Source organism: Chanodichthys erythropterus, chromosome 3 (genome assembly GCF_024489055.1).
Source record: "Chanodichthys erythropterus isolate Z2021 chromosome 3, ASM2448905v1, whole genome shotgun sequence".
NCBI lineage: Eukaryota > Metazoa > Chordata > Actinopteri > Cypriniformes > Xenocyprididae > Chanodichthys > Chanodichthys erythropterus.
In genome coordinates, this window is record NC_090223.1 from 39,532,925 (window position 1) to 39,553,829 (window position 20,905).

Consider the following 20,905-nt stretch of genomic DNA (forward strand, 5'->3'; position numbering starts at 1 on the left):
ATCACTAATCTGTTAATATTAATATTATTATTTGCTGTTATTACTTTTACTATTAATTTTGATTAATAGAATTACTAGGACCATTTTTCAAAATGACCAACAATGATTTTCAAGCTTGTTTTTGAGTGAAATGTGTCTTAGCACTCTTTAGTATGCCAGTGAACATAAAAGTTAAACATTCACAAACATTTATAAGTTTGGGGTCAGAAAGATACAGTAAAAACAGTGACAGTGTGAAATATTATTACAATTTAAAATGTGTTTTTCATTTGAATATATTTTAAAATGTAATTTATTCCTGTGATGGCAAAACTGAATTGTCAGCAGCCAAAAGAACAGCAATTATTTGAAATAGAAATCTTCTGTAACACAAGTCTTTTACTGAACCGTTTGCTGAAGTTTAATGTATCCTTGCTTAACAAAAGTATTAATTGCTTACAAAAAAATCGTACTGACCCCAAACTTTGAAGAGTAGAGTAAAATGTGGATCAGACCAGTTAAAACTCAACAGCTGTTGTTAATGATTGGCCTGAGATTCACCATTGAAGTTAACATGTCAGATTGATTAATGCTCAACCAGTGCAAAAAGCAAAGCAAAAATATTTTACACAATGTGAGCAGATCTGAATGGAATGCTGTAATCAACAGTATTGAGGGTAACACATTATAAGTAACTTGAGTTACATAATCGGATTACTTTTTTCAAGTTACTAGTAAAGTAACGTTACGTTTTCAAACAAGTAACGCAAGTTACTTTGTTTTCCCATTTATTGAAATCGGGAGTATTGGTGTGTTCAAGTCATGTCGGAAAGATCGTATTTACGAGCTGAACGCAAGTGGGAAGTTGGGGATTTTTTTTTTTTTTTTTAAGCCCTGATCTGTACGAGTTGGGGGCGTGTAAGTGAGAAACATGGCGGAATACCACAATATTATACGTATTTAGCGATGACATAAGACAGACTTTTCTATTTACATTGAAGTAAGCTTACTGCCTGCACAAAATATGGTAGCATTATAATATAATGATAAAGTTTACAGTGGCTTCATAATTAAAAATATAAAAACAGCTGAACTCAACTGATGCACATTCTTTGTTCTTCATATTCTATAAGTAGAAGTGCTGTATTTTTGTATAATTAATTTAGATAAGGCACATCTTACAACGACGAAAGTGATTTGAACTCGTCTGCCGTCGTTAACATGACTTCCCACCTCGTACATTCTAACTTCCTAGGAGGACTTTAACGCACCATGTGTACAGAGGCATTTTGTGTAAACATGATTTTAGACTAGATGTGACTATTTACTTTTGTCCTGCGTCCTATTCTTCTGTATTCCAGAATGGCAGCATTTGAGCATGAATTTGCATTTCCTTCAGCCTGAGGCTTATTTGTTTCACTTTTGGTGTAAAAGGGCCTTTACTTTTGCCCAAAACAGAACTTTTTTTTGTTATAAAAACAAACAGCTCAGATGACAAAAACACAAAAGTAAATATAACGCATTACTTTCTGTAAAAAGTAACTAAGTAACTCAATTAGTTACTTTTTTAGGGAGTAACGCAATATTGTAATTCTCAATGAGATGCGACAACAGTCACATCTGGTGTAGACACGGTGTTACTTTTAAAAGTAACTTTCCCCAACACTTATCTAATGTTCATTTCTGTCCTTTCTTCATTTGCAGATTTCCGTCTTCTCTAGTTTCTGGAACTACAGACCATTTTAAGCTACATCTGACCAAAACTCTACAGTGAATGATAATAAAAATGACATGATTATGATCTAGAATGCACTAGGAACAAAAAAAATTCTGTGAACAAGTTCCATGAGATCTATTGTGACTTTACTATATGACCAATGTATTCATTGTGTGCTTCTCGTTCAGTATGTGTACTGCAGCAGAGGTAGTGAGCGTAGTTTATGGACTGAATGCGTTCATTTGAAACAGGCTCTTCAGATGAAGGAATTCAGTGATGTGTGTGTTGTTTTTTTGTGTTTATGCAGTATTTGTCATTGCCAGTGTTGACTATTTGTCAGTAATCTTGCCTATATTGAAGCTAACCTCATCTTTCGTGTTTAGGTTTAGACAATGCTTACATTCTTATATCACAAAGACTGTGAAATATTCCAGTTCATTTGTTGTTGAGAGATCTCTTCAAACTCATTTTACCAGTGTTTATTCCTTTTAATCCAGGGGCTTGTAAGTTTAACACTTGAACATTATTTATCGAATACCAGGGACTATCATCAATGCAGCAAGATAAAAGCATTGAAACCATTATCATAAGCTTATAAATGTGCATAAATGACCAACAGTATATTTGCCACTGTGACTCAACTGTGGCATGATTATATCAACACTAAATGACGTTGAATGATGTCAGGGCTTCATTTCCCATCATTCCATTAAAACTACACACCTTCCTGAAGTTCAGCATTTCTAATAACCATCATTCTATGATTTAAAAAAGAATATTACGTTGATCGATAGTTCTGATACTGTTTGTGATCATTACAGAAAGGGTTTCTCTGTGTTAGTAGTTCATTTACTCTATTGTCAGCCTTTATTTATTGCCACATTTTTATTTATTTCATGTCAAATGCACTTAATTTGTGTCCTTACTGATTTCATGCATGACCATTTGAATATTGCTCAAGTAAAACTGAAGCTATTTTAATGTATATTTCACGCTTAATATGGAATATTTTGTGCAATAAACATACTTTATGAACATTACCTTGTTCTTGTCCCATTTCTCAATTTTTTAGACTGAATTAACTGATGCTATTGTTGAAAAGTAATTTTATATAGGCACAGGAACGTTTTATTTGCTAATTGCAATTGAATTTCACTGAAATTAAATATTTTCAATAGATTTATTATTGGCTTACAAAGTCTAAATTTTATAACAATATGGTACACTGTAAAAATGTTACACAAACATTCATACTCATTCTTCCAAGTTAGTTTCCATAAATAAAACATTGCTTAATCTGTTTTCCTCTTCTAAAAAATGAGGTTTTAACAGTAAAGTGACTATTTTAAATTTTTTGTTGTTTTTAAATCTTTTCGAAAAAGTGTGTAGGTTCTGTATTGTTTACATTTCCGATTTAAAAATCAAGCCTTTAAAACAAATACACTGAAAAATCCAAGTCTGAATCAAGGAAAAGGTGTTGGCTGAGTGGCTGGATTTGTTCCATCCAGGAAATCTGATATAAATGCTTCAGTAATGTGTTTAACTAGACAGTGGATCTGGAATCTCTAATGGACAAATGCAACTTCACTCATGTGATGTCCTGGGTAAATATTAACAGCATTTTTACATGGCTGGGAAAGGTTTTTGCTTTTATCATCGCTATAAGGAAGCATCTTCCTAAAATATTTTGTTCCTCTAATAAATGATCCTTTTCCGAGTATAAATAATGATTAGGTGGCATAAGAGATAGATTCACATAATTGATATTTTGTAGGTGATTCGAATGTAGTGGTTCCCGTTGTTTCTGGAAAATCATGGCTCCATTCCCATATTGTCGATGCCCACCTTCTGTCTTCTCGGCTTTAAAGTGGAAACAGTAGCCGTTACCACTAATGCCATGACATGCATTGTTTGATCAATCTATAGACAGGTTATCTGTGAGATTACATCGGAAAGCATTCTGACCTTCTCGTCGCAGCAGCAGCAGCAACAGCAGCGAATGAGGACCAAGATAACCAGCAAGAGGACCATGCCTGTGAACATTCAACACTGTGCGTTAATGACCCTTAATTATGTACCGTCATTTCTTGCTTCATTTGATTTACCTATAAAGATGAAGAAAACTGCAAAGGAGGCAATGTCCCAGTCTGACTGAAACATCTGCTTTGATTGTAGTCTTGAGACCACATCGTTGAACTGGTTCTCAAAATCCTGTTGAATGCTCTTGTCCATGACTTCAGTAAGAGGATGATATTAATTACACGCTGGTGACATCTGAAAACAGAAACTAAGAAAATAAACCCCTGATGCCCATAAACTAAACCAACCTGTTCAATAGGCTACACACATGTACTCAAATTATATCCTGAATAAACAGGAAGTGTTTTTCTATAGTCTTTTGTACAAAGAAGTTAGATTAACCACAACGAGAATCTTATAAACTATATTCTAAACTTCATAAAGTGTATTTTGAGTTAAGACATTAGAAACTAAAAGAGAAAATGACAATAGTCACGCCATTGTTTTACTCATTCGTACGTTTATTCAGTTAACATCGACCGACTGAGCTCAAATTCATTTGCTGAACACTTTTATTCATACTTCAACATTTGATCGATTACTTTTAAAGTCGGCAATTAATCTTAAAATTACCACAATGGTGAAATTCAAAGATCGCAGTCCACCCTCTTGTAGACTAATCATATATAACCTAATATAATTTATAATCGTCCTAATTTGCTTATTTCCATACTCATAAATCGCCTTAATGTATCTTTTAGCACAGTTATGGGTCACTCACCTGTTGTTTTGCTCTGTCGTGTTTCCGGGTTACTGCGCCACACCTGTACTGAGATGCAGCTCCTGCTCAATGAAAGGGTTTTGCGGAAGTGCGATGCTTTTACAAAACTACAGGAGTCTAGAAAGGGCTTTTAACATATTATACGCTTATTCCCAGAATAGTTGATCTTAATATAGACCAAATAAAATTGTTGATAAGAAGTGTACTACTAATGAGATTATAAGAAAGCTATCCTGGTCGTATAAGAAGAGATTACATTTTTCAACATCTAAGTAAGAAATTGATATACAGAAGTAAATATCTTGCTTTTCCCCTTTTACCCAAATATAAAGAAATACACTTTAAAATTATCTATGACATTTATCCAGCCAAAGAATTTCTAAGATTAAAGGGTTAGTTCACCCAAAAATGAAAATTCTGTCATTTATTTCTCCCCCTCATGTCGTTCCACACCTGTAAGACCTTCATTTATCTTCAGAACACAAATTAAGATATTTTTGTTGAAATCCGATGGCTCCGAGGCCTGCATTGACAACAATGACATTTACTCTCTCAAGATCCATTAATGTACTAAAAACATATTTAAATCAGTTCATGTGACTACAGTCAGGGCCGGATTAACATAAGGGCTAGGTGGGGCTGAAGCCCCAGGGCCCGCGGGTAGAGGGGGCCCGTGATTGGCTGGAGGAAATGAGATTGACAAGTCATAGGTGGTTGATCTTTGTCTAATAAAATAACAAGAAAAAATGATTGGAAAATGTGCCTGACTGATAAATCCCCGTCCAATCAAAATCACTTTACAATTCGCGCCATATGACATCGCGGGAAACGCCTCTTTGCGTTATGCATGTAGATTAGACAAGCAAGCATTAGACGTTATGCAAGCCTTTATTGCTTGTTCAGCCTCGCTGGTGTTCAAAATGATAAAAAAAGTGATAGTGGTGCGCAAAAAAGGAAAAATAAGCTTGAAAGGGAGAAAAGGGATGCTAACCTTACATCAAAAATTCCAAAACTAACTACTTTGGTTCACATAAAACATCCGAGCCAGTGGAAGACCCCGCGTGCAGCGGCAGCTCAATTATCTTCACCCACTGCACGTTGAAAAAGGTGAGATAGCAGCTGCATCAAGTTATTATTTTTATTATGAGTTAAGCCCTATTCGGATGGTAATTGTTTCTCATGAAAACGTAAGGTGTTTTCAACATTTACAGGGACGAGTCGATTGATTTTATTGCCGTGGATTCAGAATGTCAGTGTTTTTTTCTCTCATCATCATCACCCGTGTAAAAATCCCAAATTAACTTTCCTACTGTTTTTTGATGAACACCAATGTCGAGTGACTTGTCTCCAATATCTGCCTTTGAAGCACATTTTATCAGTTGCAGTTCTGGTGGCTCCATCCGTACAACTCGACCTCGACACATTCACAACACACGTTAACACAGCGGTAGAGTTACTCACGGAACACTGCAATAATTTGCAATCACAAAAGTTCTTTATTTGCATGTGCTTTAAAGCCCTGCCAGTTAAACATGTCATTCGTGTGCTGTTCTGAGATGCGCCTTTTCTGACCCCATACACCCGAAGCGTGCACACACATTTAAGCCTGTCAAACAGTACCTGACTACTGGACTTCATCTTTCGCGTCTGATTGCGCTACAATACTGTCAATTACACAAAAGGTTTACATAAACACAGTTGGTTATGTCTGAAGTTGAGAAAATCGGACGCGTGTAGGTCTTAAAGTGACAGCATCCTTATAGTTAGCATGCGGACCCTTGTCCTTAAAGGGATAGTTCACCCAAAAATTAAAATCCGTAATCACATACTCACTTTCAAGTTGTTTTAAACCTGAATGAGTTTCTTTCTTCTGTTGAGCACACACACACACACACACACACACACATGTTTGTTTTTGTGAATTGTGGGGACTTTCCATAGACTTCAATGCATTTTACACTGAACAAACTGTACATTCTATCCCCCTACCCTGCCCCTACCCCTAAACCTAACCCTCACAGGAAACTGTGCAAACTTTTACTTTTTCACAAAAACTCATTCTATATGATTTATAAACCCATTTACATTGTGGGGACCGCTGGCTGGTCCCCACGATGTAGGTGAACTCAGGTTTATATTACATCATGGGGACATTTGGTCCCCACAATGTAATATAAACAAAAGCACACACACACACACACACACACACACACACACACACACACACACAAAAATATTTTGAAGAATGTGGGTAACCTAACAGTTGCTGGTCCCCATTAATTTCCATAGTAGGAAAATAATAATAATGTGGAAATCACTGGGGACCATCAACTGTTTGGTTACCCATATTCTTCAAAATAGTTTATTTTGTGTTAATCAGAGGAAAGAATTATTGTCTACTTTACTTCGTGTAAATAAGAGGCTGCAGTAACTTATTTCTGCTAATTTCTATATTTTTAAAAATAACATTATCATTTTGAGATAAAATGCAAGATAGAAAACCAGATGGACAAATCTCCATCTGAATGCATGAGTTGCACTGAGGTGCAATGCAAATTTATTTTTACTGACGTCCACATGAGAAACAATTACCATTTTAATATGAAAGCAAGGGTTTTTATGAATGCTTTCTTTGCCCCTTTAGATAACGACAGAAATAGTCCAATGCACAATGAAATATTGGTGCCATCACACTGTGGAATGGCAATCAGATGAAAGGGGGCCCTCGGTGTTGCTATAGCCCCAGGGCCCAATGTGTTCTTAATCCGGGCCTGACTACAGTGGTTCTACCTTAATATTACAAAGCGACAAGAATACTTTTTGTGCGCCAAAAAAACAAAATAACGACTTTATTCAACAATATCTAGTGATGAGCGATTTCATAACAATGCTTCTTGAAGCTTCGGAGCGTTATGAATCAAATCAGTGGATCGGAGCGCCAAAGTCACGTGATTTCAGCAGTTTGGCGGTTTGATACGCAATCATGATTCAACTCAAAAGATTCATAACGCTCTGAAGCAGTGTTTTGAAATCGGCCATCATTAGATATTATTGAATAAAGTCGTTTTTTTGTCTTTTTTTGGTGCACAAAAATATTCTTGTCACTTTATAATATTAATATTGAACCACTGTACTCACATGAACTGATTTAAATATGTTTTTAGTACATTAATGGATCTTGAGAGAGGAAATGTCATTGCTCCCTATGCAGGCCTCACTGAGCCATCGGATTTCAACTAAAATATCTCAATTTGTGCTCTGAAGATCAATGAAGGTCTTACGGGTGTGGAACGACATGAGAGTGAGAAATAAATAACATTATTTTCATTTTTGGGTGAACTAAGCCTTTAAGGTTTAATGTGGAATCAAATACTTGTCAAATTTGTAATAATGATATTTAAACTGTTTTTTCAATGTAATTTGAATATCTTCTCTTCCATCTGTTAATTGGGATATGATAAAATTTGGTATACATTTGGAGGACAAAAATTCAGGCTTTGTTATTAACTGTCTATTTCTTATAGTAAAATGTTTTATTCACAAATGCAAAATTTTTAAATCTGCACCCCAGTTTAATATATTTAGAAAAGAGCTAGCCCTATATACTAATGCCTTAAAAATGATGAGAAAATATGAAGCCAGAAAATTACTTGATTTGTTTAATCAATATGACCTTATTACCAATTTGAATTAATCCCCTACAGTGTTTTTGTAGTTAATTTAATTTTCTTTTATGGTTTTGTTTTGTTTTGTTGTGACATTATGTATTACAATTTGTTATTTTTCAGTCTGTGAAGCTATTTTATTTTTAATTATGTTGGCTTGTTATGTTACTGTTCATATGCAAAAAAAAAAAAAAAAAAAATTACTACAGGAGTCCAGTGCCAACTCAGTGGCCTTTAATCTGATGTTAACAAAATATTAACTACACACAGAATACACCATACTCTACTCATATTAAAACAGCTGGCAGTGCACATTTCTTTAGATATGCGTCAATGTTTTTAATTCAGGTATACCACACTTCAGGTTTATTTAACATTAGCTATCACAACTTTGATAAACATGTAAAGCAATATAATAATGAATTTAAATCCTACCTGGACACTCTTATTACCTCCAGCAACTCAAAAGCCCTTAAAGGGACAGTTCACCCAAAAATGAAAATTCAGTCATCATTTACTCACCCTCAAGTTGTTCCAAACCTGTATGAGTTTCTTAGTTCTGTTGAACATAAAGGAAGATATTTTGATGAACGTTTGTAACTAGGCCACTTTGGGGCACCATTGACTAGGAAAAAAACTACTATAGAAGTCAATGGTGCCCCAAAACTGTTCAGTTTGACACATTCTTCAAAATATCTTCCTTTGTGTTCAACAGAACAAAGAAATGTATACAAGTTTGGAACGACATGAGGGTGAGTAAATGATGACAGAATTTTTTTTTTTTTTTGGGTGAACTATCCCTTTAATACTCACATTATGTCATTTTAATGATATTTTCCTAATTTTGTAACAGGTGTAATCGTGAATACCCCTGGAATTGTTATGTATGTTCTTGGCATTAATAAATAAATGAATAAATATTGCAGCGAAAACATGTTGTAGTACCAAACATCCACTAAAGGGGTCGCTGTCCCACTTCATTCAATATGTGAGGAATGACCTCTCACCCTTTGTTTACGTGGAAGGAGAGCTGTTCGTGCTTCCGGGTTTTATTTCTGCAGTTATCTGCTCAGTTTTAAAGAGATGGCTACGGTACCGGCCCAGTCTCTTCGGGTTTCAGAAATTAAAGACCCCACCGTTTTATTTGAGCGGTACGGTACGGATGAGATCCGTGCCATCGAGAGGAAAGTGCGCGGAGAGATCGAGCAGAAGAAGGAGGAACTTCGACAGATGGTCGGTGAACGTTACCGGGATCTGATCGATGCTGCTGACACTATCGGTGAGATGAGACAGTGCTCGGAGAGTGTCGTCCAGTCCATCCAGGACATGTACCGCTACTGCCACAAACTCAAACAGGCCAAACACGCCCCTCAGTCCAGCAGCAAAGCACAGGTAAAGGGGGCAAAACTGCCTGCAAAAAGTGAAAATATTAAAGTTTATGTAAGTTACTATTTATTCTGCCTTAATTTATTCAGTTTCGTCAGAGATATGTTTGGGTGCTTTCGTTTCCTCGTCAATTAACATGGGTCACCGTCAGATACAAATACAATAATATGTCAGATTTGTTATACATATTGGCTAATGTAGCACTTCAGCACTTAAGACCACTACAACCAGTCAAACCTGCAGCTCCAGCTCGATTGAACTGACACAACTGTCAGAAATAAAATCTTACAGTGTGTCACAACATTAAGTGCAGGAGTCATTTCATATTCTAGCTAGTAGTGAGAGATCTAAACAATCTTTTTACAATTTGACTGATGGATATGAGCATAATTACTGGTTATTATAAATAAAGAAGGCTCTTATACTTACCAAGTCTGCATTTGTTTGATCAAAAATACAGTAAAAACAACAATAAATCTATATAAATAGTAAATTATCTGTTTTGATATCATTTTAAATGTAATTTATTCCTGTGATGCAAAGCTGTATTTTCAGCATCATTCATCCAGTCTTCAGTGTCACATGATCCTTCAGAAATATTTCAAATATGATGGTTTGATGCTCAAGAAAAATGTATGATTATTGTCAGTGTTGAAAACCGTTGTGCTGCTTAATATTTTCGTGATAAATTTATCTCAGGGTTCTTTGATTAATAGAAATGTATAAGAACAGCATTTATTTGAAATGGAAATCTTTTGTAACATTATAATTGTCTTTAGTGTCAACCCTTGCTGAATAAAAGTATTAATTTAGAAAAGAGAAAAACTTATTGACCAAAATTTTTTGAATGGTAGTGTATATATGTAGCCATCATCAGGTTATGTTTATATACTGTAGTCTATGCCTTCCATCATTATTGTTAAGCAGTTTTGGGAATGCTTCATTTTAGTGATGTTGTTACATAATGTTACTTACTGTAGTAATAACTGTAAAATAAGCATAATGGCATACAAATCACCTTAACCCTAATCCTAGACCTAACCCTATAGTAAGTACATGTTGTTATTACTCGGTACATAAATGTATAGTTACACTGTAACAAGGATACCTTGAAATTATGGCTGCACTATATATCGCATGATACGAAAAATAACATTGAACTTGAACGCGATTATCGCTTAATCCCCGATTCTTAGTGCGATTTTGAAATCGCAAAGGCTGCGATAGTTTTTTATGCGCAGCTTGTCAATGAACTATGGCTTCAATTGCTAATCCATCTGAAAGCACTGCGAGTTTGAGTCGCTTATAATGTACATTTGAAAAAGCAACACGCATCAAACATCTATCCAGACGTGAGAAGCATTTATTACCATCTTGTCCAACAAAAGACAACATTTAATAACATGGTGTTACTCTAAACTCACTTCATAATGACAGTTGAGCATCATTCTGTGAGATGATGTGGCTTCTTACACAGTCGTGTGTTTATTAGTCACGTTTAATCAATTTAAATCTTCTATTTATTCAGCTTCAGCGATATGACGCATGTTATCTTCTTCTGAGTCAGGGCATATTTAGAGTTTCTGCAAGAGAGCGCCCTCTGGCTTTCAGATGGAGAAGCATTTACTACTGATCTCAGAGGCGTACAGCTCTGACAAGCTGCACATAAAATGTACTCACAGCCTTTGCCAAATCACGTGTGGTTTAATCGAGATAAATCGTGCAGCCCTACTTGAAATAAAGTGTATCCTCCGTTTCTATCAATATACAATAAATTCCAAAGTCAGAGCTTATTTGTTTAATGCTCATTAAACGTGTTTTTATTCCCGGCAGGGTCAGAAACAGTCCCAGGACAAATTCTATACGATGGCATCACAGATAAAGCTCCTTCTGGAAATCCCTGAGCGGGTCTGGAGCGCAATGGAGTCCTCGCAGTACCTGCAGGCCACACAGCTCTACCTGCTGTGCTGTCACCTTCACAGCCAGCTACACTTGGAGGGCGGAGGGCATCAATACAGCCCCGTCCTCTCTCGCTTCCCCATCCTGGTGCGCCAGGTAGCAGCTGCAGGTCATTTCAGGTAAGTTATAGACTTGCATAGCTGTCAAATGCTTTTCAGATGCATCATTTGGCTTAGTTTTTTTGCTCTTACTAAAAGCTAGCTGCATTTATTTGTTTGCAGGTCCACAATCTTATTGGAGAGTAAGTCTGTGCTGCGCGGCAGGGCGGTGTCTGATCAAGCGATCGCTGAAGCGCTGGTCTCCACCATGCTCCTGGAGGACAGCTCCCCTCGCCAGGCACTTGCTGATTTCCTGCTGGCTAGGAAAGCATCCATTCAGCAACTGCTCAATCAGCCCCAGCATGGTGAATAACCTTTTGGCTTATGAAGAATTAAAGCTTGTTCTCTTATTTGTATTTGGTTGATTAGAATATATCATTACATTTGCAGATTGTTGTTTTTTTATAAAGATGTGATGCTGTCCCTCTCTTAGGTGCTGGTGTTAAAGCACAGGTTTGTTCTTTGGTGGAGCTGCTGGTCACCACTCTATATCAGGCATATGCTGTGTTTTATGTGCCTCCGGAGGGCCAAGTGTCCGATACCGGTTTGGGCTGTGGCCTGCTTTTTACCACCTTGGAGAATGTGACCTCCAACACATCCTCTGGTGAGTTATCGGTTTTACAGTTACGTTAGGATGCTTATACATTGGTGTAAGGGGTCAGCAAGGTCAGAAATCAATGGGGGATGGGGCAAAAGAAAATGCCACCAAAAGAAACAAAAATGCCCCCCAAATAAGAATTGTCAAAAGTACCGACTTCAGTACCAATTCAGTACTGAAATTTAAAAAATATGACATGCTGATGAGTGGATTCATAAACACCTCTGATTGGCCATTGTGTTGACGCGCTCATCGGATATGTCTGTGATTGGCTACAATGATCAGCGCATGGAAGCGTTTGAATTTGAGAGCGGGAGTGTTTGAAAGCAGGCGACTATCAGCAGACTGGCTCCCGTGTGTATCTGTGTAAGTGCTTGATGAAGAGCGTCATTGATGACTATTTACAACGTTTTTGAAGCGTTGATCATTGTAAATAAACATAAATGACATGTTAGATGCAGCTTCTGTTACACCTTTGCAGTTTAAAAATGGCTTTTGTTAATGCAATTAAATTGGTAACAGTCTATAGCATTCTGTTTGAGGTAATTGGTTAACTTTAAGTATCTAATATAAAATACAACACATATACATTTAATGAGTTTAAAAACTGTCCTTATAAAGGTAACAAATGTCCTTGGAAATCAATTACAGGTGGCCCGTTAATGGAAAAGTTCATTTCTGACCCTCAGGTTCTATTGTTGTCAAAAGTACAGGACACGATACCAAGTCGGTAGTGAAATTTTAAAAATGTGATGCTTTGAGTTCTGTTGAGCGGATCTGATTGACAATTGTGTTCACACTCATCAGATATGTCTGTCATTGGCTTCAATGATCAACGCTTCAAAAACATGCTGTAAATAGTCATCAATGACACTCTTCACCGAGCGCTTACACAGATACACACGGGAGCATTTAAAAGCGGTCCACTGATAGATGCCTGCTTTCAAATGCTCTCACTCCTGCTTTCAAAACGGTTTCAGATTCAAACACTTCTGTGTGCTTTCAAAGGCTCCCGTGCGTTGATCACATAGACTGTGGTTGTTGTAGCAAATCACAGACATGTCTAATGAGCATGTGAACACAATGGCCAATCAGAGGTGTTTATGAATCCGCTCAACAGCACTCAAAGCATCACATTTTTAAAATACCGACTTGGTATCATGGTCGGCACTTTTGACAACACTATTAGGGTCACTATGTATGAACCAGCTTGACACCTTGTTCTTTTACATTATGTGTCTAAGTAACTTGCCTAAAAGAACCTTTGTGATTTTATGTGAAATCCAGGGAAAGAGAAGAAGGTTCTGGACAAGGAAATGAGTACAGGAAGCTGGTTTAAGTACCTTCCCCCTTCAGTGATAAACTTCCAGCCTGTCCTTCGGACACTAGCGCAGCCTATACAGAGGGAGCAGCTCAGAGACACACTGCAGCAGTGGATCGATACGTATGTCCCTCCCACAGTTGTTAATTACAATTCTTTAAGGATTTGTTTTAAATGCTCCTTTTTCTTGTAATAGCTGTAAGGAGGATATCCGCAGTGGAGTCAGCAGCCTTCTGGTCTACGTGAAGAGTCTAAAGGGTCTGGCTGCGATTCGAGATGCCGTGTGGGAACTGCTCAGTAGCGAGTCCATCAGTCAACACTGGAGTACTGTGTGTCAGTCTCTTCTCGAACAACCTCTGGCTTTGTGGGATGACCTTTTGCAGCAGCTCTTCCTGCAGAGACTTCAGGTACTTGTTACAGATTTAACCTGTTTAACTAGTCTGATAGATGTGTTTGCCCTGTTTACACCTGCTGTTAACAAATATTGGGTGAACCCATCCCATAACAGGTATTCAGGTGAGAATGTTTGACATTCTAACTGCCAGTAATTAGATTTCAAGAAAAGGGTATCTGACTATATACATAATTCACCATGTAATTGTGTGTGTGTGTGTGTGTGTGTGTGTGTGTATATATATATATATATATATATATATATATATAACAAAAAGACTGTTGCTTTATTATTAGAATACTATTTTGATAATCCGTAAATCTGTGCATTTTTTTAGTTAATTGAATGAAAAAGTAAAACATGCTATTCCGCATCTTTCCCAATGTTCTCCTCAAAACAATGGCCAACTGAAATGCTAAAGATACATTTATGATTATATGCTCTACATATTATGTATAAATTGTATAAAATATTACAGTATTTTTATATTAATTGTATAATAGTATTACAATTAATACATGTACACTCCTGTTCAAAGTTTGTGGTTGGTTAGATTTTTAAATGTTTTTTAAAGAAGTCTCTCATGCTCCCCAAGGCTGCATTTATTTGATCAAAAATACATTAGCAACAGTGATACTGTAAAATATTATTACAATTTAAAATAATTGTTTTCTATTTGAATATATTTTAAAATGTAATTTATTCCTGTTATGATAAAGCTGAATTTTCAGCATCATTACTCCAGTCTTCAGTGTCACATGATCCTTCAGAAATCAATCTAATATGATGATTTGCTGCTCAAGAAACATTTATTATTAATATCACCGCATTGCATACATTTTTTAAATGAATTTTTGATGAACAGAAAAAAAAAAAAAAAAAAAAAAACATTTATTTCAAATAGAAATCTTTTGTAATCTTTAATTTTTGGTCAATTTAAAGTGTACCTACTGGGTAATATTAATTTCTCTAAAAAAATCTTATTGACCCCAAACTTTTGAACTATGGTGTATATATGTATTGTAAAATAATCTATAATGATGTATTGTATATTCAAATATATATTAATATACATGTTTTGCACCCCATTTACACTTAATTGTAAATACCACCTTCTCCTTGTTGTGATCAAATCATCTGAGGTTGAATGTTAACACTATGCCTTGTCATCTAAGGCGAGGTGTCACTTATCTCTGTAAATCTTGAGTTTATAGGTACAGATAACCCGTCTCCTCCTTTACTCATTTACCCTTGATCTCTCTAGGTGATCACGCAGGAGGGCACAGAAGGGATCTCCAGCAGCTCCAGACAGCTCTTGTCTTCAGCTCTGCGGGATCTGCAGGGCCAAGCCACAGCTGGGACTTTCAGCCGCGGGGCGCAGTATGAGAGTGACGTTGCAGCGTTCCTGTGGTCCGAGTCTCAAGGTGACCTGCTCAGCGACACAGCCTGGGTGAGTGTGGCCCAGCGCAGCCCACAGCAGAAGAGCGGCCTGTCCATGAAGACCCAGGCCCTCACCCCCTGCGTTCAGACCTACTGCTCCTCCCTGGACTCCAAGCTCAAAGCCAAACTAGATGATCTGCAGCACTACTTGCCCTCTGAAAAAAATGGCAAGGAGCCTTCAGAGACGGTCCCTGTGACGACTAGCTCTCCTATTAACCGCTTTATGGATGCTGGAGCGGTGGAGGACATTCTTAGAGAGCACTGCCTGGCATGTGTGAGGGACATCCTTGCCAGCATTCGTGCTGAGCTCACTAATGCCAAGGCTAAGACCGGCAGCCCCAGCCAGTTAAGTTCAGTGCTCTTTATGGCCAGACTATGCCAGTCAATGGGAGAACTGTGTCCTAGTCTGAAACAGTGCATCCTGGGGAAGCAGGGGGGCATGGATCCTGTGAGCAGAGGCACTCCACGACAGGGCAAGAAGTTGGGCAAAGGCAGCACAGCCAAGACAGCAGATGTCAGCCCAGCTCAGGCTAAGTGGAGCTGTCTGAAAGAGGAACTTCTGTCCTGCAGCATGGAGGCCTATGGCATCTGGAGCTCTGCACTCACCAGGGTAAGATTATGAAGACATTCTGAGGACAGGAAATCAATACACTTCATTCACCAGCTTGTTAGTGCAAAAATGTGTGGTTATTTTTATGCAGAGTACATACTTTAGGCATATATGTTTAACATTTTAATGCTTGTATTCTTCAGTAAAATTGAATGATTAAAAATGCGTTTCAGGCACTTGTGGGCAGCTTTGCTGCGACTCTCCATGCAGGAACCCCTGGATCCATCCTGGGGACTGCAACTAACTGGGAAGAACTTGAAATACAGGAAGAAACTGAGTCAGGCAACAGTATAATGTCCAAAATACGCCTTCCTGTCCAGGTAACAGCTACATTTGTTCATGTGTATTATTATTATTATTATTATTAACATGAATACTTTAATATATACATTAAGGAGACCTAATGTGGACTTATTGCATACTTTTTTTCAATGCCAAATTATGAATCTCAAATAATGTGATTATCCCCTTTTAAGGCACCACCTTAGATAAACAAAAATAAGCATATATATAAAATATATAAAAATCCTACATTTTGTAAAATACTTGCGTTATATTTTTTTTGTGGACTCCGTAGCACCCCCTTGTGGCCCCCAAAACAATATTTTTTTTAAAAATCCAACAATGAATAAACACAATAAATAAAAACAAATTGGAAAAACAGAATGTCAAAGTTCCAATATTACAAACATTGAGGAAATAATTGACATCATTGTTAACCCATTGTGTCTTATTGCGTTATACGTTCCAGTGTGCACAGGCCTTTTAACTTCATTATTAATTTTAGCTTGGGGGAAGAGTTACGAAAGAGTTTCAAAATATGAGATCATTGGAGTCTATACTGAATAAAAACAGGTGGTTTATATATTAATTGTAAAATAATTGTTTCCTCTTTTTTTTTTCTCTCTCTCTACAGCCATCATGGTATGTTCAGTCGTTACTCTTTCATCTGTGCCTTGAGGTCAATAGGGTCGGAGGTCACGCGTTACCAAAGGTCACTCTGTTGAATATCTTGCGGAGTTGTCTTGACCAGGTGGTGAGTGAGTATGAAAGACTCACTCAGAAAACACAGAGCAAGGTTAGACGATCGATCAAATGTCTCTCTTATTTTTCTGTTCCTGCTTTTTAGCCACTGTTGTAATGGAATAATTCTTTTAAAACCTAATGTCTGTTGTTCTGTCTCCTGTCTTTCCTTCCTCTCTCTCTCTAGGATTCAGGCCTCCCCATGACCCAGAACAGAGCTTTGCAGCTGTTGTTTGACCTTCGGTATCTCAGTGCCACTCTAGGGTCCCGCCTTGAAGAGGGTAGGAGTTCCCGCTTTCAACAAGACCCAAGGTAACCTCTTCACAAGCTAGGGATGGGCACAAACCCTCAGTAGGAAGTAACAGCAATGATCGGTCACGAAAACACAATCATAGCGTGACTTCACCTTCCAACTTTAAAACAAAGCACAACCAAGAATAGCTTACCTCTTACACTTTTCCTTCGTTCTTGCTGTTTGTTAAAGGATCCAGCAGGTCTGCGACTCCCTTGAAAGTCACATTGATCCATTTGACCTGGATGTTTTCACTCCACATCTGAACAGTAACCTGAACCGACTCTCACAAAGGACCTCTGTAAGTCATTTATTTCCCACTAACCCTGTTTCAAACATCCCCTCATGTAATTGTCTCAATGAATTTGTCTGTTCTCATGTGATATAGGCATGATAATTGTCATCTTTTGTGTATTGAACAGTGTTTTGTCTCGTGTTGTTTCTAGGTGCTTTTAGGATTGTTGACTGGCACAGAGAAGCAGTTTACCTCTAGGACCAGCAATATCAACTCTCAGGAACCGTACAACATCCTTCCTTTGGCTAGCAGCCAGATCCGGTGAGAATAAAGCTCTCATCTTACCCTTCACGCTGTTTAACTCGTTGTTATAAATATTTATGGCTAGTTAGACGCTCTCATGCTGTTTGCTTGATTATTGTGCAAGGTAATAAAAATATATTTTATGTTAGAAACATAATACATGCGTTTAGATATCAAATAAAATTATACTAACATATATTTTCAAATAAAAATATTTTTCATTTTTCAAAGTTATTTTCTCATATAAGTTAAGTTTTGATTTCTCTATCATATTTTAATTCATTATAATTTAATTTCATTAAATTTTATAATTTTATCAATTTATTTAGTTTTTGATTCATTATATTTTTAAATATTTAATTTTATATATTTTTATATATATATAATTAGACATTCCTTTTTCCCCCCTCAAGGTTTGGTTTGCTGCCACTGAGTATGACAAACTCTCGGAAGACTAATTCAGCCACACATGGAGCAGATATCACTAGACCACTGGTAGGTTGGCTAAGCATTTATTATGTACAATACCTCTTCTGGTATGTTTAAAAGAAAAGTAAACCCTTGTGCCATGATGTTTATAGAAAAAGACTTCAGTTGGTGTTGTATGTTATTATGGCTTTGCAAATATGTCACTTTCTACCAATGCTCCCAGTTTTACGTGGCCTAGCAGAAGAGCTGCTGAATCTCACGGTGATAGGTGATGTCATGTTGTGTGGTGCTACTTTATTTTTTGCAGTGAGCTTGCAGTGCATAGTTTTGGATTTACTGAACTTGATGCACTCTGATATGCTTTGTGAATGCAACACGTGGCAAAGCAGCAATCAAATGCAACTGATGAATACTGAGCAGTATGAGCATCAAGGCTGTTGAGCTGTATTAATCAAAACACAAAGTCTGTCTTAAAGGGTTAGTTCACCCAAAAATGAAATTTCTGTCATTAAGTACTCCACCCTCATGTCGTCCCAAAGACCTTTCATTCATCTTAGGAACACAAATTATTCTGTGTTTTACATCTGAACAGCGGCTTGAACCACTATCGTCACGTTGACTATTTTAACAATGTCGTTAACACCTTTCTGAACCTCAGTGATGTTGCTGCTTATGTGTGGTTCAGAAACACTCAGATTTCATCAAAAATATCTTAATTTGTTGAACGAAAGATGAACGAAAGTCTTACAGGTTTAGGACAACATGAGGGTGAGTAATTAAAGGTGCTACAGAGGATCTTTTCGTCGACTGAGAAACCAAAGGCTGTTAGTGAGTTTTTGCATGCGTACGAACAACCCCCCTCCTTCACAGCCCATTTCAAGGGAACGCCTCCCAAATTTCCTGTACGAGTATTGGAACACGAGTGTTTACCACCGGCATTCGCTGTGTCGTGTTCATGGATTCATTATGTGGGACTCACCGCAGGTAACTCATAATCTGCAGTTGTTACTCCTGTCTCCTGACAAAAACATTGCATGCGGCACCTGTGGAGTGTGGAAAGTTACTGGAGCGCGCAGCCGCGATCGTCTCTCACAAGGAACGTCACGGCAGTGATTGACAAGCCAGAGGGCCAATCCTTTACGCGATGATCGGGTAAACGATTGGCTGATGTTTTTAAGGCCCTACCTCGTGCACAGATGATGTATATTAATATTATTCCTTTCAGTGCACCTAATAAATAGTCTTTTATCAGTTAGTAAAGACAGTTTCAAGTAATATTGCAAAAATGTATAAAACAAAACATCCTCTTTAGCACCTTTTAATGACAGAAATTTCATTTTTGGGTGAACTAACCCTTTAAGTTTAATACTTTTGTATTATAAGCAAACAAGCATCATGTAGTTCCAGATTTCTCCACTGGCTTTAAACCTGCTAAATCTTCTGCTTGTGGTGACCATTTTTGGCTCTAACTGTGTGAAAAACTATTCAAAACTCTGTACCTGCTCTGGTGTCACAACATTATGAGATGCAAATCCATTTTAAGGCAATTTACATGTTTGTTTTATCATTTTAGGTGGCTCCCTCCTCTGCTTCTGCTCCACAGGACAGTTTCCGGCCAGGAAATCTCTTCAGGCAGTTAGCTGATCAAGAAGAGGAATCTGCAGCCCCTTCTCTCTTTAAATTAGGCTGGCTTTCTAGCATGGCCAAATAAACTTTTATAAAGTTGGTATTTTTTTAACCCATACAACACTATGTAAAATAATATTTAAAATACATTTGGAAATGTAACAACTGTGTCCTGTATTGCCTATTCTTTCAAAATCACATGATAAAGAAAAAAATTACGATGCTAATCATTAATAAAAGGGAAAGATTAAATGAACATTACAATTTTGTATTTATCAAGCACATTAGCTATTATTTAGTGGCTTTTAATTTTATTCTGATTAAAAATGTTAAGTGAATCAGAAGCTCAATATAGTTCCAATTTTTTCTCTTTGTAAGTTACATTTTGGTGCAAATGTATATTTTAGCTCTTTATCCTCACTAGTTACTGTAGTTACCCTAATTAAAATTTTGCTTGTGTATATTTAATTTAAACATTTTTGGGGATAGCATGAGAAAAGGTTAAAGGGGTCCTTGATTATTATTTCACTGCTTCATAAATTAATGCTAGTCAATAAGTTGAATCAACTCCACAGCAACTACATAAATTTATCCACTAACCTTTCAGAAATGTCCAGATGCTTTCTAAAAGTTGTAACTTCTTCCTGAGTCTCTCCATCAGTGTAAGACTCCGGTTTGAACAAAGTAAGGCTGAACACTGTTACTGACGATCCTCATTTTGACTGCGTGAGATTCTCCAGCTTTGTTGTTGTTGAGCAACCGAAGCATGAGCTGTTAAAGCTCCGCCCTCTTCTGGAAAGGGGGCCAGGAGCAGCAGCTCATTTGCATTTAAAGGGACACACACAAAAACAGCGTGTTTTTGCTCACACCCAAATAGGGGCAAATTTGACAAGCTATAATAAATGATCTGTGGGGTATTTTGAGCTGAAACTTCAGACACATTCTGGAGACACCAGAGACTTACATTACATCTTGTGAAAAGGGGCATTATAGGTCCGATTTAAAGGGGATGTTTTTTGTTTTGTTTTTA

At 37.1% G+C, this 20,905-nt stretch overlaps 3 protein-coding genes across 6 annotated transcripts in view; 2 read left to right on the forward strand and 1 right to left on the reverse strand.

The window, feature by feature from the left end:
* The window catches only part of rogdi (rogdi atypical leucine zipper), a 9,136-nt gene extending 6,523 nt beyond the window's left edge, over positions 1 to 2,613 (forward strand). Inside the window, exon 11 of the mRNA XM_067382205.1 lies at positions 1,684 to 2,613. Coding sequence (XP_067238306.1) covers positions 1,684 to 1,725 — 42 coding nt within the window. The 3' untranslated portion in view covers positions 1,726 to 2,613. The remainder of the gene's footprint in view (positions 1 to 1,683) is intronic.
* A 247-nt stretch (positions 2,614 to 2,860) lies between these two features.
* Positions 2,861 to 4,990, reverse strand: smim22 (small integral membrane protein 22). 2 transcript variants are annotated; one of them, XM_067382207.1, is made up of 5 exons: positions 4,931 to 4,990; positions 4,497 to 4,557; positions 3,802 to 3,970; positions 3,662 to 3,729; positions 2,865 to 3,556 (listed from the first exon to the last, which is right to left on the reverse strand). In XM_067382207.1, exons 3-5 carry the CDS (start codon positions 3,926 to 3,928, stop codon positions 3,509 to 3,511), a joined length of 243 nt encoding a protein of 80 aa, XP_067238308.1. In that variant the 5' UTR covers positions 3,929 to 3,970; positions 4,497 to 4,557; positions 4,931 to 4,990; the 3' UTR covers positions 2,865 to 3,508. The 2 variants fall into 2 exon arrangements, with proteins under 2 accessions (XP_067238309.1, XP_067238308.1); XM_067382208.1 differs by lacking the exon at positions 4,931 to 4,990 and having other exon boundaries at positions 2,861 to 3,556; positions 3,802 to 3,983; positions 4,497 to 4,556.
* A 3,973-nt stretch (positions 4,991 to 8,963) lies between these two features.
* cog1 (component of oligomeric golgi complex 1) lies at positions 8,964 to 20,900 on the forward strand. Of its 3 annotated transcripts, XM_067382211.1 has the most exons (15): positions 8,964 to 9,601; positions 11,381 to 11,625; positions 11,728 to 11,909; positions 12,038 to 12,208; positions 13,490 to 13,646; positions 13,720 to 13,930; positions 15,182 to 15,967; positions 16,141 to 16,287; positions 16,884 to 17,045; positions 17,178 to 17,302; positions 17,475 to 17,583; positions 17,729 to 17,838; positions 18,234 to 18,315; positions 18,473 to 18,517; positions 19,823 to 19,928. In XM_067382211.1, exons 1-14 carry the CDS (start codon positions 9,245 to 9,247, stop codon positions 18,485 to 18,487), a joined length of 2,859 nt encoding a protein of 952 aa, XP_067238312.1. In that variant the 5' UTR covers positions 8,964 to 9,244; the 3' UTR covers positions 18,488 to 18,517; positions 19,823 to 19,928. The 3 variants fall into 3 exon arrangements, with proteins under 3 accessions (XP_067238312.1, XP_067238310.1, XP_067238311.1); XM_067382209.1 differs by lacking the exon at positions 18,473 to 18,517 and having other exon boundaries at positions 8,965 to 9,601; positions 19,823 to 20,900; XM_067382210.1 differs by lacking the exon at positions 18,473 to 18,517 and having other exon boundaries at positions 8,967 to 9,553; positions 19,823 to 20,897.
* Positions 20,901 to 20,905: the final 5 nt, after the last annotated feature.

What these genes read in the sequence shown, in the direction of transcription:
- smim22 (XM_067382208.1), bottom strand. Translation starts at nt 3,928, where the DNA reads ATGGACAAGAGCATTCAACAGGATTTTGAGAACCAGTTCAACGATGTG. An exon ending in AGTTTTCTTCATCTTTATAG is followed by an intron (nt 3,730 to 3,801) that starts GTAAATCAAATG and finishes GAATGTTCACAG; the next exon opens with GCATGGTCCTCTTGCTGGTT. An exon ending in GCTGCTGCTGCGACGAGAAG is followed by an intron (nt 3,557 to 3,661) that starts GTCAGAATGCTT and finishes TCCACTTTAAAG; the next exon opens with CCGAGAAGACAGAAGGTGGG.
- cog1 (XM_067382209.1), top strand. Translation starts at nt 9,245, where the DNA reads ATGGCTACGGTACCGGCCCAGTCTCTTCGGGTTTCAGAAATTAAAGAC. An exon ending in GTGAAAATATTAAAGTTTAT is followed by an intron (nt 9,602 to 11,380) that starts GTAAGTTACTAT and finishes TATTCCCGGCAG; the next exon opens with GGTCAGAAACAGTCCCAGGA. An exon ending in CTCAGAAAACACAGAGCAAG is followed by an intron (nt 17,046 to 17,177) that starts GTTAGACGATCG and finishes CTCTCTCTCTAG; the next exon opens with GATTCAGGCCTCCCCATGAC.